The 17,963-nt window shown below is 36.9% G+C and overlaps 1 protein-coding gene across 18 annotated transcripts in view; it reads right to left on the bottom strand.

Annotated features, from left to right (window-relative positions):
• The window catches only part of RAPGEF2 (Rap guanine nucleotide exchange factor 2), a 187,492-nt gene that overhangs the window by 31,647 nt on the left and 137,882 nt on the right, over positions 1-17,963 (bottom strand). For 10 of the 18 annotated variants that reach the window (XM_048303242.1, XM_048303232.1, XM_048303239.1 and 7 more), the window contains 7 exons: positions 16,090-16,221; positions 11,729-11,773; positions 7,416-7,593; positions 5,568-5,704; positions 4,888-5,046; positions 3,101-3,253; positions 2,561-2,725 (listed from right to left, as the gene is read on the bottom strand). In XM_048303242.1, the coding sequence (XP_048159199.1) occupies positions 2,561-2,725; positions 3,101-3,253; positions 4,888-5,046; positions 5,568-5,704; positions 7,416-7,593; positions 11,729-11,773; positions 16,090-16,221 (969 nt within the window). The remainder of the gene's footprint in view (positions 1-2,560; positions 2,726-3,100; positions 3,254-4,887; positions 5,047-5,567; positions 5,705-7,415; positions 7,594-11,728; positions 11,774-16,089; positions 16,222-17,963) is intronic. The other 8 variants (XM_048303243.1, XM_048303244.1, XM_048303237.1 and 5 more) reach the window with 2 other exon arrangements.

The following is a 17,963-nucleotide window of genomic DNA, read 5'->3' as shown; positions in this document are numbered from 1 at the left end:
TGTATATTTCCAAATCTGCTTAGTTCTTCAAGCACATGATCACAAAGCTTACAATACAGCTTAATATTGGCTCTTGAATCTCATAAGTCTTTAGATGTACCACCAAGAACTTCATTTGGCAGTTACCTCTATAAAGACCTACTGTATGTTCAGAGAGGTAGGAAAAACAAGGTATTGCAAGAAGCAGCAGAGGTTTTACAGCAAAAACATGTGATTCCTTTCCTTAGAGTCAATCTTTCGATTTACTCCTCCTTTTTTCCCTCCACTGGCTACTCCCCCCAAGCAATTATGATAATCAGGTTGAGAAGAATCTTAGCTGGTATTTTACAGTTTGTTAGGAAAAAACTCTAAAGGAATACTATTACCACTAATGAAGATAAAGCCACAAAATAAGAGCTGCATTTTTTAAAACTATATGCTTTTACTACAGTATTCTTTCTTTTAGTATGTGATTTGACCTGGAATATCAGCAGCACTTGTCCTGACAAAACAAAGGAGTTTTGGTGTCTTGAATTAATATTGATTCATGCTACTTTTTAGAAGCTGCTGAATCCAAAATGGTTGAGCCACTCAATGCTACCTCTAAAAATACAGTTGCATCTCTTCTTTTATGCTGGGAAAGTAAATCAGTAGGCATAAATCTCTAAACATTTCAAAACCTAGAGCTTAAGAACAAAGTCTCACATAAATTTTAATCAGCTAGCGCTAACCCCTGTCCTTTCTTGTGTTTGCACAAAATCTAAACCTCTACAGCCTCACATGCTAAAGGTCTGACACCAGGCATGCAAAACCAACCCCTGCCACCCTCACAGTTTCTAAGTACTTTTCCTTTTACCCCAGAAAAGCAAATGAATTCAAAAGAATTGCTGAAATTAATGAACAAATTAATCAAGCACTTCAGAACTCCTCAAGTTCAGATTCTAACTGAAGGCAACTAGCCAGCTCTATGTGCTGCAGCTCCCAGCCACAGGAACATACTTGAGATTTTTGCACCTTTGAAATTGAAGATGAACTTCATTCCTGTTCAACAGCTCTAATATTTTTCATTACTGTGGATGACATTGGAAGATCTAGACAATGTCTGGTTAAATTTAGGGTAATTGCAGATTATTACAATTGTCTGGGAAGCTGCAAGCCATACCACGCAATGTATTTTAAACCTCTGCAGAAACAGCTTCACTTATCAATGCTGCTTTTAAAGTTGGGACTTACTCATCTACACCCAAAGGACACTGAGCTGGGAAGAGTTGAACACTGACTTCCAGAGGAATGCCATTACTTGTGTCACAAATCAGGAACAGCATTAAAAGAGGATTGAAGCTGTAAAATTAAGTAATCTGCTGCTGGGCAAAATCATCACTAAGGCTGGATGTCCACTGTCCCACTCGGAATACTCCTGAGTACTGATCATCCCCAGGAAGTTTTATTCACCCCTTTCACTCTCCTCACTGCCTATCAGCCCCCAATACAAAACAGCCAAAATCCTCCAGATTCCTTATTCCCTACTTGGTTATCTCCACTTATCCCAAGCTGTTGTCTGCCTCTTGCCTTTCTGTCAGTGCTACTGGAGGTCAGAAAAGGTTGGTTATTGAGGCAGCAGAACAAAGAGCTGTTCTGTGTTCAGACTGATACAAGTAACTGTGCTGGTTCACGCTTTTAGAGGCTGAGGGGATTGTCCATTGGAGGACAAGCAACATAAATTTAAAGATGAACTCCAATATTATAGCTGTGAACAATATTAGCTGCAAAACCTATCCTCTGTCAAATATAAGATCCTTCCTTCAAGGCACAGCTATATTAACATTTCTGGAAGAAATACCCAGATTTAAATGAAAGCTGAAAACCAAATTTCTCTTTCACTGTACTAATATAATTCCCTTGGCTTCAAATTTACAAAAAGAAAAGGGCATCTGGAAATTTTTAGTAACTTTTTTACATACGAAAAAGTTGCACACAAGAGAAAATAAAGCAATACAGTTTGAGGCACGATAAAGCCTCAATAGACAGTGTGCCAAAACTGGATATGCCTTATGCTTCCATCATGGACATTTTGTTTAGGGAAGAGGATATTTGACTGCTTGTGTTTGGGTTGGGCTTGGTAGCTTTTTTTTTAATGCTACATAAACCACAACAGATTCTTAACAATGCATGAATTTTCTAGTCTCTTTTAAAAAAAATCACAACATGTTTGCCAAGTTGAATTAACTAGTACTATGTACAGAAAACACGGAACTTAGTTATATGCTCAAACTTGAAGACACAATAAAATTCTACTGAATTACATTAAACAAAAATACTCACTATTAGAAAAAAGCTTTCTGTATACCTGCAAGCAACTAAGTTAAGTTGTAAAAACACAGCAAGGTAAAACATGGGCAATTTACCTTGTCTGAACACATTAATATTGAATAAAATATGGAAAAATATGCTTAGTTTTAGCCATATATTCTGCAATTAAAATGTTACCAGCTATTTGTGTCTTATTCAATTTAGTCATAATTGATTCTTATTAGCTTATATTTCAATGCAAATGGTAGCAGTACATAATTCAGATTTTCACCTTATCCCTGAGGCTGGGGTCATTGAACCACTCCAACAACTTCTTGCCCACTTCCATTGGGCTGGAAAGAAAGGTCCTATACGTCAACAGGAAGTCTTCTATAAATGTTGGGTCTACTACAGAGTGCTCTTCCACCAAATGCATTGTTAACCTTTCAGCTGTTCCCTATTGAAAACAAAAAATTGAAAAAAATCATCGTTATTAACACAGATTTTCAACACACGCAAATTTGTTTTCTTGTAACATACTGAAGACTCATGACGCTAGAAAGAATACTGTCATCCATTAAATGATGAGCTAAGCAAACATAACAGCTTAACCATTGTGATAAGAAATGTAAAAAATTATCTAATTTATCTCTATAGAAATTACCCAGTTGTTGACGTGCATAACTGTGAAGAAAATCTAGAAATATTAACAGTCCATTTTCAAATATTTATTTCTACAATAGATACCTCAACTAATCCTGGACCTAACTTGCCAACTGAAGAGGTTTACAGAACGCAGACTTCTGCAAGAGACTCTCTGCTTTCCTTTTACCTTGATGACAATGTGACCTTTCCTTGTTCCAGTGCGGTCGAGCTCCCTGTGCTCCTTCACCATCACAATCTCCCCCTCCTCTTCCACCTTCTGCATGTTCTTTTCCACTTGGTTGAGGATGCGGCAATAATCTTGCTGGGCTATACAAACAAACTGGAAAGAATCATCGCGCACCAGTATTAAAAGGTAAAATCTGCAGAAAAGCATTAAGACTTAAGGTGCAAGTACGCTACTGACAGAAAAGATAAAGTAGCCCCTCAACCTGCAGTGAGTCAGATTTGTCTTTCCACAGTTCAGCTGCAGCAAGCAGATGAACAGACAAGCACAGTACTGGCACTACAATCCTGCACTTAGAGGAGACCAAGATCCATCAGAGCAATATGATTTAGTATTCTCAGCCATTTTCGTGCAGCTGCTTTGACCTCCCCACTGCTGGAGATGAAGCTCAGTGTCCTAGGCAGTCCTTTTTTCTTACATGCCAGCTTTTTTGAGGTGTTTAGAAGGGGTAGAAGATTGAAGTGAAAACCTAGCTTTTATTTTTTGTGACTACTGTTTTGGTAAATAATCTTCATTTTTTATAGCTATTATTATTGAAGTCAATTATTAAGAAAACTAACATTTATTCAGTTAATGAGTGCAGGCACACAGAAACAAATTACTTCTAGATTAAAGCATATAGCAGGAAAATTATTTTCTGCAATCTTCAGTTCAGCCAAGGGTAAGTGCAAGAATAAGTATCTTACAAATACTCCTGATACCTACAGTATGCAAATATAATCAAGACCAAACATAACAAACTAGAAAAAGACAACATTGTACACAAATTGTTATACCTTTTTCTCTTTTGGGGGGCAAGATTGAACTGTCTTATTATATGAATTTAGATATTTAACTGAGAGCAAGTAGTGTTTCTTCTGATTGAAAAGTTGTTAAATCCTTGTGTACGTACTTAGGAGAAAGGCAAAAGAATCAGAGACAGTATTTTCTCTTTAAATTCATTTACACACCATTTCTTTTTTCCAGCAGTAGCTGAAACAGAAGTCCCACAGTTTGGATTTGTTGAAAACATTACCCTAACAAGAAACCATTTATGCACATTTTGGAAGTTAGATGGGCAAGCTAAAGCAGGTGACTCTATTACACATTTACACCTCTTTCAGAGGTCATCTACTTGAAGCTAATTAGCCATTAGGACCAAGCAAAATGCTTAATTCACCCAAGGCTCCGCTATGGGAATAAGGAAATAGGAACCACATACCCAGATTCAGCCAGTAGTTTTATGCTATGAAAAGCATTCTTTACATCTGACTGCTTATATTACAGCAAACATCAAGCCTTTTTCCTTGAAAGGTCAGATTAGCCAAAATTAGATTTTTCACTCAAACCATGGGAGATACAGTTTGTATTACTCTGATATTCAGTAGCTGAGTTGAGCAAAGAAGAATGGCTATTTGCTACAGAAGTAAAAGAGCCTGTAATGGCTAATGGACCTTGAGATCCTTCTAAGGAACATGGGAAGCAATGGATGCATGGAAGAGGCTGATGGCCCTCCCACTCTGGAAAAAGCATGTAGACAAACATCTTCATCCAAAATAATATCTTTATCCAGATAAAGATAGCTCTATTTCCCAGACTGTGGGTATGCAGGAGCCATACTGCCCAACTATGGTCCAGGGCTACCCACTGGAGATTTTACATATATTCAATTTAAAATAAAACTGGGTCTCATTATTGAGTTGCACTACACCTGTGTGGGTGTGAATGTGCATGCATCACAGACACTCTACCTGGCAGTCATCCACTTTGGTTCTCATCACTCCTTTCATATATTCCTTTTCCATGGTGGGGGAAACACCAAAACTGTTCCCCATGCACAATATCTCTGTTCTTCCATCAGGGTATGTCACTTCCACAGAGCCATTCAAAATGACTGACCAAGAATCCAGCTACAAATCAAACATTGCAGGACACATGAAGACCAAATCACTTAATTTTGCAATAGCATACTATATAAATACAACTCTCACAATTGTCCTAAAGCAAAAGTTATTTTTTAGCACCTATTAAAAAAAATTACATGCTGGTTTTCCTTCAATGTACAGCTATTTCCAGCTGAAGAAAACTGGGATATTAAGCTTATCTTTAATATTAAGAGGTAATGTAAGACTGTGAAAAAAAAATAAAGAAAGTTTTAAAACAGCATTTGAACACTGAAATAAACTCCTCACATGAGTTCAAATACGCAGGAAGCATATTGTACAGTACAAAGAATGTTTTCTTTTGTTTCTGCTGCTTAAGAAATGTGTGAATGCTTAAACAAAAGCTTTCAGAAAATCCAGAACAAAAAGAGGCTTTATTTACCTGAATGTTGCTTTTTTTTTTTTTTTAAGTAACAAAAGAGGACCTTAACCATGTGGAATCTGGGATGTTCGGTATAATAGGAGAGTCAAAAGCAACTTCTACTGACCTCTTCCCCATCGTTTAGTACAATAGTTCCTGCTCTCTCCACAACTGCAAACACCATTACAGCACAGAGCTCTCTCCTCACTGACATTGTCATGTTGGCAAAAGCAGGCAATTGATGCATGAATTCCAGTAGTTGTTCTGAAGGAGAAAAAGCCCACTGAGTCGTGCATGTCAAAACAACAAAGCACAGTAAAGACAGTTCTTCAGCAAGATGCCTGAGGCTGCCTAAGCTAAAATGCTACACAATCGTTTCTGTATACTAATAAATCATGTACAGTGGCCGGTTTTAATTACTGGGTATTTTGTAGACACAGACTGGCTGGTCATATCATCAATAGAAACCCTGCAAAGTAAAAGTCAGCATAATGGAAGAATTGTAATGTAACCAAGAGCTCTGAATACAACCAATGATACTTGTAATACTCCAGTCACGGCAATAATTTCATGATGACTAGAACAGGACTGTGTAAAACACAGCAAGACAAATTTCACAAAACTGAGCAAGTTGTTTGGTAAAGCCATCCCCTCGTAGGCTAGGCTTAACAGTAAATTGTACCTGATCATTGTCTGGTGGTTTCACAAAGTTCCTCTCAGGTGAACCAGACAGGATTATTGTCTTAAAGACAACACTGACTACTGCTGCTCTGTCTTCTACATGCACTGGAGCTGCACTTGTACTCAACAGTGACCTTCCTGTATTTTCATTTTTTATACTGTTCATAACTACAGAACTCAATTTTAGCAGTCCTGCCAAGTGATTATATGCCCAAAATCATTTTTGCATCCAGTTTGATCTAAAATGTCCACTGAAAGAGTTCAATAGGACCCCATCTTTTGCCTAATTTTTAATTGAATCACAGAAAGGTCATGATTAAAAGGGACTTCCAGAAGTCATCTGGTCAAACCTGCCTGCTCAAGCAGAGCCACCTACAGCCAGCTGCCCAGGAACATATCCAAACATCTTTTGAATATCTTCAAGGAGGAATGCTAACAGCTCTCTCAGCAACCTCTCCCAGTGCTCAGTCACAGTAAAACAAAAAGCCTTTCCTTGTGCTCTTATGGAGCCTCCCATGTTTTAGTTTGTGCCCTTTGTCCTCTCACTGGGCAGCACTGAGAAGACTCTGGCTCCATCATCTTTATACCCTCACCCCAGGCTATCTGTACACCTTAATGAGAACCCCTGAGTCTTCTCCAGGCTGAACAGCTTCTCCAAGCTCTCTTAGACCTCCCTCACATAAGAGATGCTCTACTCCCTTAATCATCTGATAATCAACCTTAATCACCATTTAGTCATACTTCAGTAAAACAAAAATACCTCACCCAGTGAAACAGATTAGATTAAAATTTCGATTCTAGTTCTGCTTTGCTTTCAATGTATTTACTTGTATGGTAACATAGCAAATTAGTTTGATTAGATGCACATTTACATTAAGGTTTTTAAGGCTCCAATATTTACCACAAATGTCAAGTCACAATGTCACAACTGACAATTAAAAATATACTGTGAGAAGCAGAGTTGACATTAATGTTGACTTTGCCAAGGTTCTGTCTGTTTTGCAGTTTTCAGTGACATTTTCTTCATAAACCTGTTCTGATATCAATTAGAAGCTGAAGCTGGAGATCAAAAGGGCCAGCAAGTAATAGGTTTCACCCATATTATGTGTGTTTTCCTCTTCTTCTTTGGCTGTTACTTGTTCACTTTACATATATATTTAAAAAACAATAATAATAAACACTAAACTTACCAACTACAAAGGCCAATGATTAAAATAAAACTGCAAGATCAAAAAGTAAATTTTTGGAGGTGAAGAACATGTTTGACAGTATTTTACTACATCACAATACTTACCAATGTCATCATCTGTTCTGTCTATTGGGTCTTTCTCCAAGCAGTCTCTAACAATATCCCTACTCATCAAAGGATCTGATGCCCTTTCAATGTCTTCTTCATCATCATCATCCTCAGAATCCACTGCTGTCTCTGGCAATCCACTAAGATCCATATCACCAGCCTCACTTTCTGTAGCCTAATTAATGTATAAACAATTAAAAAACATTCCAATGTGTTCTTTACTGCTGCAGTTTTCTGGTTAGATGTACAGAGATTAATTCTGTTATTTAGCAGATTACTCAAATTTATTCAATATTTTTATATTGCTTTTTTCTTTATACATCATTTTAAAACAACTAACAATTGATCAATCCAAACTCACTGTGTTTAAATAGGATTTTTAACATTTATTTCAATCAGTCACACACACAAAGGATTCAACAGACATTATTTAATCTGTGGGTCTTGGGGGGATTGAAAGCTGTTACAGTTCAAGCAACAATGTCTTGGACTGTTAGCTGAATATAATTTTTTCAATAGAGAGTTCATTTGACAATTTCTGTGCTCACCCCAACTTTACATTTTCAGACACTTAGGAAAGCAATATAATTTTAAACAGACAGTTTGGGGAAATAAGAATAGCATCAAAATGCTACAGGAATTTTGCTATCTCTCAGTCACCTAGGATTGTATTTTTCTTTTACAATTCCAGTACATAGTTAAATATGGCTTTCATTTGCTGATAAACTGCCTAAGAACTTACAGACGCAGAAAAAACACAAAGTCATTGCTTAAACACCACAGATGGACTACCCAGAATATCTGTCAAACTTAACCTCCTTTAAATTGTATTAAAATGAATGAAAACATAGTCCAGATATAGCTTGAGGTCATTAGTATAGCACCTAAAGGTAAATATATTCTAATGATTCAGTTTGAAGACCAGAGACTTAATAAATCCCACAAACACTTGTCTATCACGGATGATACGGCTGCTTTTTCTCAGAACCTGATTTAATACCACAGCAGCTGCCAAGGCTCAGCTATGACAATTTTTAAGGAAATGCAAGACTCTAATGAGCAAATTTTAAGCCTTGGCTTGAGAAGTCCAGCTTCACAGGTCTTAAGGGGGTGGTCGGTTTCTGAGACCCTGGAAGCACACAATGCATTCACGTCTACTTTAAATATAGTACATGGGACAAACACACCTACTAAAGCTTGTTTCATCAATCTTTCCCAAGCTGGTAAAAAGCCCACAAAACTAGGTCACTCTCTAAACACAGAGAAGGTAAGAGAAATTGCTTTGGTAATTTTGTAGAATCATCTCCCCTCCCCTGTTCCTGCCTCCCTATCTATGGCTGACATCTGTTACTTTAATGCTACTATACACAGCCACCTCATGAACAGCAGCATATGGCTGGAGAGGGATCAGGGCAGCTAGTGAGAGTCTTAAATGCTTCTGTCCTACAGCACAACACAAGCTTAGTAACTGGGCCTTGTTAATATAAAAAGCATGATAACAGCATCTATGCAATATTCAAATTATTCTCACTTTGTGGTTCTGGGTTGGGGTTTATTGTGTTGTTGTTGTTGATTTTAGGGGTTTTGTGGCTTTTTTGAGTTTGCTTTTGTCAAGAAAAAATTTTAACCACGATAAGGAAAGATGTTACTGGCATAGAAACAAATCCCAAAAATGATAGCACGGATAGCAATATTTTTATTACCAGTCTTACTGTGTTTAACATGCATGTTCCCTGTGATACATTTGAAACAGCTGCTGTAACTACTCTTTCAAAATAGCCTTCATCAAAAGTGACTGGTGGAAAAATTAGTGGCGATGAGTCAGTAGACACACATCTTATGACACCAATCTGTCAGAATCTGAAGTCTCCAACAGTGACAATTCCAGCAACAGTGGGACTGATTCACAGTCAATTTTGCAAACCTTCCCATTACTAACAACTGCCCCTCCTACCTGCCCAGATTAAGCTCTCTCAAAAGCACATTAGCAAAATGAATGCAGGACTCAATTTAGTCACACAATGCTAACACAGATGAGAAATTTCCATCTATTGTACAAAATCTGATTATCAAAAGATAAGTTATTTTACTGTCTTAAAGCAATAAAACAAAACTAGAAAACTCTTGAAGCTCTATTATCAAGAAGAGTTGATGTTATTTAAAACAGATTTTCACATTGAACTCAATGTAACTTTGTACTCAGAAAACACTTTACAAATACTACTAAAGGCTACAGGATTTCCCAAAGATGATCACTTTTTACACTTGCTGGAAGGTTTTTTCTGACAACTGAAGTTATTGGTGGATGGAAAGCAACTATTTCTAACTTCCTATCAAAAAATCCAAACCATTGCAACAAAGAAGCTCAGCATTGAATGCAACAATCCACAAAGTAATAAGAAGGTTTGTTAATTTAGGACACCTTTAAAACCTCTTTTGAGGAAAAAAATACATTTTTTCAAACAACTCATGATCATGCAAAAGATAGCAAAGAAAGAGAAATGTAGCCTTTCTGCATGACAAACAAAACAAAAACCAAAGCAAACACCCAGACGAACAAACACAACCAAAAACCAAACCAGAAAATCAAGAAAACCTCATCCCACGGGGGCTCCTTGTGTTTATACATCATAAATAGCTTTTTTAGGCTTAGTAGCATCATGTATGATATCAAGTATTCAAGGTTCTCTTGCTGATGCATTAAACTTCATGACCCACCTACACTGAGTGCTTTTGTACCCCTTCCTGTGTGAGAAAAGCCACACATGTCTGCACAGGAACCCTTAGTTATTAAGCAATAGCTTTGCATCTGTCTAAGACTGAAGGGGAAACCTCCATGAGCTCCTTTGGGCGTAGGGGCTTCCTTATGAACCTCAGCCTCCAAAAACCCGAACACAAGATGAACATCCAACAGGATTTGTACTACAGTCAATCATGAGGCTTAGATCTTCTCAGGGCGTGTAATGAAGGATGAAATACACCTCAGAATTTCCATTCCGGGGTGCATGTTGTACTTTGCTTCTTGGGCAATAAGAGAAATTAGTTTCACTTAAATAAATCTAAAAAAGACTGCATCCAAGAAAAATTCTGGTTGCAGCCTGAAGTACAAAACAATGTCTCTCCAAAGTCTGAATAATCAGCTGGAATAGCAAATTTCTTGTATCATCTTTCCAACTGTGGAGAAAATTTTTGAAGCTTCAAAGGAATCTCGTAATAGTGACAGGCTAATATTTTATTTGTCACATCACCAACATGAGAGTTAAGAGACTAAGACAGATGTTTTAAAGCCTGAGTTGAAGGAGTATTTCATATTTGACACCTAAGGAGAATCTGACCAATTTTAAGCAGCGGCTATAAAGGCTAATATTGCACCAATAAAAAACTCGTTGCTTCAGCTGCTGAGGATCTTGAAATCCAAACACACTTTCAGATTTAAGTCATAACAGCTAATTAAACAAATTCTGTGAAATACAAATACGTAAAGTAAAAGAAGCCTTGTCTAAGTTCTTGGTAAGCCTTTGGTTCCTTGACTGACTAGAGGAAGAAGGGGAGGATTAAGAAGAAGAACAGCATTCATTCCCCCTAGGTCAAGCTGGGCAGACTGGGGAAATGGTGGACTCTTCTGGTCACTTTAAACAGGCAGGAGAGGAAAGTGGTTAATCCCAACTCTACTGGTCTTTCATTTTTTAAAGGCATCATGAAGATGAACATGAGAGAGGTGATGGACAACATGAGCAGCTAAAGAAGATGACTTCATTTACCGCCTCACTTCCTCTTCCTCCAATGAATTTTTGAGTTTCTTGAAAAAACATAGATTAGAAGAGGTCAAGGGCGATCTCTACCTTTACACAGTCAAGATACTCTCACTCCAGTGTAACAACTGCTTCATCACACACACACCCCACCCTTACTAAAGGAAAGAAAGTGGGAAGACTTGGAGAACTGCTTACAAAATGACTGGCTCTGTTTTAAGTGGCCTTCATGGTTTTCTTTCTATACTGGTTGGGAAAAACTTCCAACTGATGATAACATAAAGACAAAAAACCTGTAAAAGTAACGACACTAACTACTGATTTCTTAGTATTTTAAATAGACAATTTGAACCTTTACTTTAAAAAAAAAAAATTAATTACTTTCTTTAGGAAACATTGTATCATTTTGAAGACTAAATTCCCCTTGTAACTATTGTTGCCACCTAAACCAACAATCCAAAATCTCGAAACATGCATGAGAAAAATACCAGGGACAAAAAAAAAAAAGGAAAAAAAAACCAAAAAAACCCAAGAATAGAAGAAACTTCTTGCACAAACCAGAAATATGTTCCTTGCCTGGTGCAGTCCTTCAATTCCATGAAGCTAACAAAGAAAGAAGCCATGCTCAGATCAAAAAAACCACCTTCACATTACTTTTCAACCATTGTCATTTAAGGGCTAAAATATAAACTAAAAAATGAAATTAAGAATGTCATTAGCTTTTTACTTTCTAATTTTTAAGCCAATACTAATACAAAACACCAAGAACATTGCCTCTACCTGTCTCATGAAATGACTTGCAAAAGTCACATCAGCTTGAAATATTCCCTCGTGTCATATAGACACGCTGGATTCAGCTTCTCCACAGAGAGAAATCGTATTTGGGGTTTTGTTTTAAATTAGCTTTCAGATGACTGAGTAAAAGTTTACAACATCAATAAATTAAGATGAAATTCAATCCATATAATTGTAATATGTATTTGTTTATTAAACAGCTATCATTTGTACTATAGTCAGCTATAATTATTACATGTACAGAAATCATACATAAATCTAAGGTAGTAACATTTTTTCATGCTACATTGGACACAAGTGCAAATGCCCATGAAATACCTTAAAACTCCTTCAGTCCAAGATTTTCATAGTGCTTCCCATATTTGTTCTTTCATTATCTAGCACAAAATTTACAACACAGCAGCCCACATCTGTCACAGAAGTCAGTCTGAGCAGTTTTCCTCACTTAAGATGGAAAAGTGTAGCAATCCAGACAAAGCACACCATGAACAGCGTCCTCCCCTATTGCCAAGTAATTGCCTCTTTCTCAGAACGGAGCAACATCTGCCAAGACCACAGACATACAAACCATGGACTCTGGAAGTTACAGAGTACCTTAAGAGGACCTGAATTTACAGGAGCAATTAGGAACTTCGTTGAAACTTCAAGGGTGGCAGGGGGCAGTTAAAAGGACAGTTTACCTGAGCTATTCCAGCCATTCTGGCATTAGCCAGAGCCCTGCACTTCAGCAGCTGATACAGTCAGAAAGACTGGCTTTATCTTAAGGTAAAACCTCTTTATTTTGCATACAGTAACTAAAGGGCAGGCTGCATGGACCCTCTGGTTTGAGAGACAAAAGACTGGTCTCCCTCAGGAAGAGCTGCTGAAGGGTGGACCTTTCTTCTAGGAGCTACCGTATCATGAGAAAACAAAGCTGACATCTTGAAAATTTCCAAGCAATACACACATCCTGGGAGGGTCTCAGAAAGGATGTTCCTGGTTTCCTGTACCGACAGTGGTATCTGGGCAGGCACCAGAGGGCATGTAAGGGTGGCAGGAAGCCACCAGTCTGAGGACAGGATAAGGGAAAGAAAGGCTGGCAAAGAGCTCAGCCAACACAACACTTCCCGAAACAGAGAGGGGGAATAACACATGTTCATGAACCTAAATCTCCTCACTCTCCAACCAGGATCATCATCTGGTAATATATATAACAGGTGTAGGAAGCATTTAGGAGCATACAGGGACAGGTATATGCGTTCATATGAGAACCATTAACTAAGCCTAGGAATGAGGAGCAAGCACCCATACATGAGAAGCAGCAGTGAATGATGTGCTTTGCCAAGTCAAAAAAAGACAGATGCAAGGAATTGTTCTTGGCAAATAAAAGCCAACACACGATCTACTGACATTCAGCATCCCCCTCCTCTCAAGTCACCCTACAGAGTTCATCACTTGAACTTATTTCCTAAAATAAAAATAGCAGTATTTAAGGACCTTACTAATTGGCACCTGAAATGTTTTTGAAACTTGGGTGGGGTAAACACAGAGGTTGATTTTATTTTGGTTAGTACTTCTTATTCTAAAAGAAGTTCTTTCATGTGCAACGCTTGACAAACAAATTTAGATACCACATTAATATTTAAAAGGAAGTATTCTCAGTTCAATGCTTAAAGCATCTGAAGATTCAGCTTCATGATTTATTAAAAAAATCTTAAAAGGCCATGAACATATTTTCACTGGAAGCAGCTGCTCTTAAAGCTAAAGAACTAAAACTTATGGGATGCAAACATGACATATCATTACTTCAGATTTCAGTAGTAAAGATCCAAATAACTGTATAATTTAAAAAAAAATAAATTTATCAACTGCATGACAAGATGATGATCTTTCTAAATCATTGCTTTCTACTTAGCCATAATGAACAGAAGTCCACCCCACTGAACAGAAAAATGCCATTATATACAGAAAATAAGAATCAAAGGAATGATCCAAGGAACAATGATCATGAGCATTGCCTAAGACTTATTAAGATTGAAGTAAAAAAAATAACATGTTGATGATGTGGTTATGGTTTACTGTTTTTGAATAAACACTTGGGAGAGAATTAAAAGGCAAACAATTGAGAGAGAAGGACTGGTCCACTCTCTTGGTTTAAAAAAATATTTCTGTTTATTGAATCCTTAACTTGGCCCTAGAGAATTCAATTTACAGCCATTTTATTTTGTTTTGGTTTGGGGGTTTTTTTTGGCAGTACTTTAACCTAGCTTAACACTGCTACATTACACTCCTTTGTGACTGAATTTGAGGCCAGAAATTAATGATTGACCACAATTTGAGAAATCAAGTCAAACAATACTTGGTACCATTAAGTTAAATTCAAGAATTTAAAAACCTTATCGGTTTCCACACCTGAATTTACCATTTCCTTAATAAACATTCCTTCAAGTATATGTACTAAGACAAAAACATGACGTTGCATTCTACAGTACATTGTCATATTTCTGGATATTGATATGGACATAGGTTATTATTCATACTTTGACATTTTACAGTTACACAGTTCTTGATTTCTGTGCCAAGTCACCTTTAAATGTGATATTAATTGCAGATTAATTGAAGAAATTTGATAATACTTTTAAGAATGGATTATGCATTATATTTGTAAATTAAGTTTAAAATAATACTTAAGAAGTAAATTTTCTCTGTGTAAATACTTCAGTAAACCATTAACTCTCTCCAAACTCTAACCAACCATTACGTTGATTCCTTCACTGCAAATGAAACTAGTAGGAGTCATAGACCAGGTTGGCAACTACAGAGAGAAATATTTTTCTGAGGTTTCTTTAGTTTTTTATGTTGTTTGGTTGGAGGTTTTTTAATTGCACAGAAATTCAATGATCTTTTTCACAGTTACAAATGTTTTGCTGAAAGTTTTTGCAAAAAATTTACTTCCAACTTATCTAAAGAGTAACTGTATGACTGTAACTACATGCCACATACAACTGGGCCTCTAGAGGTACTTGTTATCTTTCTGTTAAACTGGAAATCTTTGTAACAAAAGGAATGAAAATCTATATAAGGCTAGAAGAACAAAACTGATTTTACATCTTCTTCACTCTCATGCTATAAACCTAAATCCTGTCTCAAAGTAATCCTGTCTTCAGAAGAAATTCTGACAAACATACTTGACTGACATGCTATGCCTGAAGTGTTCAGCTAATTTGATCATTTTGCAGAAATAAACCTTTGCATTATTGTAATTACTGCCTAAATTGAACTGGGACCTTTTTATAGCCTATCTTTCTTCACAAAAAAAAAAAGCCTATAAGCTTATTCACCTGAAGGAGACTATATTCTACAACTATGACCATAGCTGAACTTGTATGTATTTGCAGATATGCTTTTCCCATTGTTAAAACGACTACATTTGCAATTTCAGAAGCATCTCAAAAAAACATTATTCTTCTTCTAGTTAACAGTACTTCATGTTGAAGTGGTCTCACTACTTTATGATTGATAGAAATGTATTTTAATTGGATTTGATTCCTTCTTCTCAGAGTAACAAATTGGTACACTTTCCTATCAGGACAAATCCTCTTCCAATATTCCAAGAACGGTAAACATCAAGTGAAAAATGCATAATTCCTCATTTTATTTCACTTAAACTTTTTTCCAATTTATATTTAAACTCTGGATCAGTTTCAGAGTCTCTCTAAACTCAGGCTGTTCCAAATGAACAGCACAGAGCTTTACAGGAAGAAGCCACCTCAGAAGTGTAACTTTAAAAAGCAACACCAATTCAACCTCCCCACCTTTCTGAGGATGGCCAGGAGAGAAAGCACTGCTGAGGTTGGCATCAAATTCCTACAGGGTGGGGAAATGGAAATATGTCCCTCAAGCCAGGCCAGCACAGGCTGCTTACGGCATAGTTGTTTCTTCCCACCACTGAAGAGGTTCTACATTATGAAGCCAACACATGAAAAGCCTGAAATTATCACAATTCAAACAAAAAGTAGTTTTTTGAAGTCTATTGAGCACTTCTTCAGACAAAAACTGACAATAGGCAATAGCAAGGGCATTCAGCTACTAAATGCAAAACTGCTGGCAATTGCACCTCCCATCAGCATCCCTTCCAGTCTTACCTGGTAGATATCAGAAAGGCTGCTGCTTCCTGAATCACTAGTGATGCTACATCCTGAGTGACTAGATGAAACGTGGGTCACCTGTGGGTGGAGACTGTCAGTAAGGTGCAGCTTTGTGAAATCTGCAGGAAGCTATAGGTGGAGCAGAAAAAGCATCATTACAATTTGAGGGAGATACACAGCAAAATTAATTCAAATCCTATATGTCACACTTTACTCTCTGCCAGTACCAACTAGATTGAGAAAATCACTGGGGCTTGAGAATGCAGTACAAAAATTTTGAGGTTTGCAGCTTTTTAACTCATGCAGAGGTTATCAAAACACCAAATTGTTGCAAATGTATGAGATTTAATACAACCATGTATCTGAGGACAAGTGAAGCAATATACCAAAACTCTTCAGTAGCTTGCTATGGGGTTTGGATAGAATTAAAATGCATATGAATATTGTGCTACTTCCAGAACCAATGGTTTCCTGCAGAATGGGAATTAACAAGGGAGTAAAGTCACATACTTTTAAAAATCAACAAGCACTGCTCTGGATTTGGTAAACTCTTTTGTTTCTCAAGTTGACAAAGTACATTAGAGACAAGGAAAATCCAAGTCACTGAGCTATCCATTATACTTTGAGCCAAATAATATGACAGCAAATAGGAAATGTGGGAAGATTGATATAATTACAAGGAGCTGTAATCCTGAAAATAGTTTGCTCATATGCAGTGCTGAAGAATGAATTGAGACAGTATATTTGATCATTTAACAATCATTCACCAGGATTTGTGATGTATATTTTCACTATTGCTTTATGCCCACAGTTCCCATGAAAATCTTTAAGAACTGTAAAAATTTCGAGACCGCAGAAAGTGAACTTTGACAAAGTAAAATATTTGCTGTCTGAAGAAATATTTAAATGCTATTTCAGGGGCAAATTACTCCTCTCCCCAAGAAGCCTGCATCCCACAGCTAGTTAATAAAAGTATGTTAATGCATCAATTTTGGTGTGCAATAAATTCTTCAATAATTTTAAGAAAAAAACTCTGTTCATTAATTTGTTTCAACTCAGACAAGGCAGATACTCTCATCTCTAAGAAGTTGTGTTTGTATGAAAAATGTCGCATGCAGTGTGTCCATCCAGGTCAATTATGAATGCTACCTTGGCATTATTACCATTCTCCCTGGATGGAAATAAGACCTCATTCAGCATTAAGAGAGAATAAGCTGATCAGTATAAAAGGCTAGGAAAAAAGTCATCTCCAAGTCACAAGAGAGCGTGCTTGAAAAAATTATTAGCTCTGTACAGCTAAAGATACTGAATGATTTTACTGCTGTTTGCCTTGTTTAGTTCTGTTTATGGAACATGCTCTGAAAGAATCTTGGCTTTAGGCTTTGCAGTGAAAATCACAGACAACTGCAAACCTTAGTCTTACTTAGACTAACTGGCAATTCCTATTCTAATACATCTGAAAAGGATTTCTTCATTATCACAGAATGACTGCATCAGTGATAGCAAAAATGGCTACATATTAAATAATTCTTTCCTAGTGTTTTACCTGAAAGAGGGGCTAAAACCAGCAACCAGATACTAATAATCCTAAAAAGCCTCAGTAAGCCCAGAGCTAGATTTGATCTTCATCAACAAAGAAAAGGCAATTAACAAAAGCAATACTCTAATACACACAGCCATGAATACTGCCTCCAGAAAAATCTTGTTATGCTCACCACTGTTAATGATGTATCAGAAGGAGAAAGTACAGCATTAGGGAGTGCATTATAGCATCTGTTGTCTTTGCTACTTTGCTTTTCAATCTAAGTTTGAATTATCTCATAATGGAACCATATATACTGATATTCAGGCCACTGTCAATTTTTTTTTAA

This window comes from Corvus hawaiiensis, chromosome 5, assembly GCF_020740725.1.
Source record: "Corvus hawaiiensis isolate bCorHaw1 chromosome 5, bCorHaw1.pri.cur, whole genome shotgun sequence".
NCBI classification, from domain to species: Eukaryota; Metazoa; Chordata; class Aves; order Passeriformes; family Corvidae; genus Corvus; species Corvus hawaiiensis.
The sequence above is the reverse complement of the archived record's forward strand: the minus strand, read 5'-3'. Positions and strand labels throughout refer to the sequence as shown.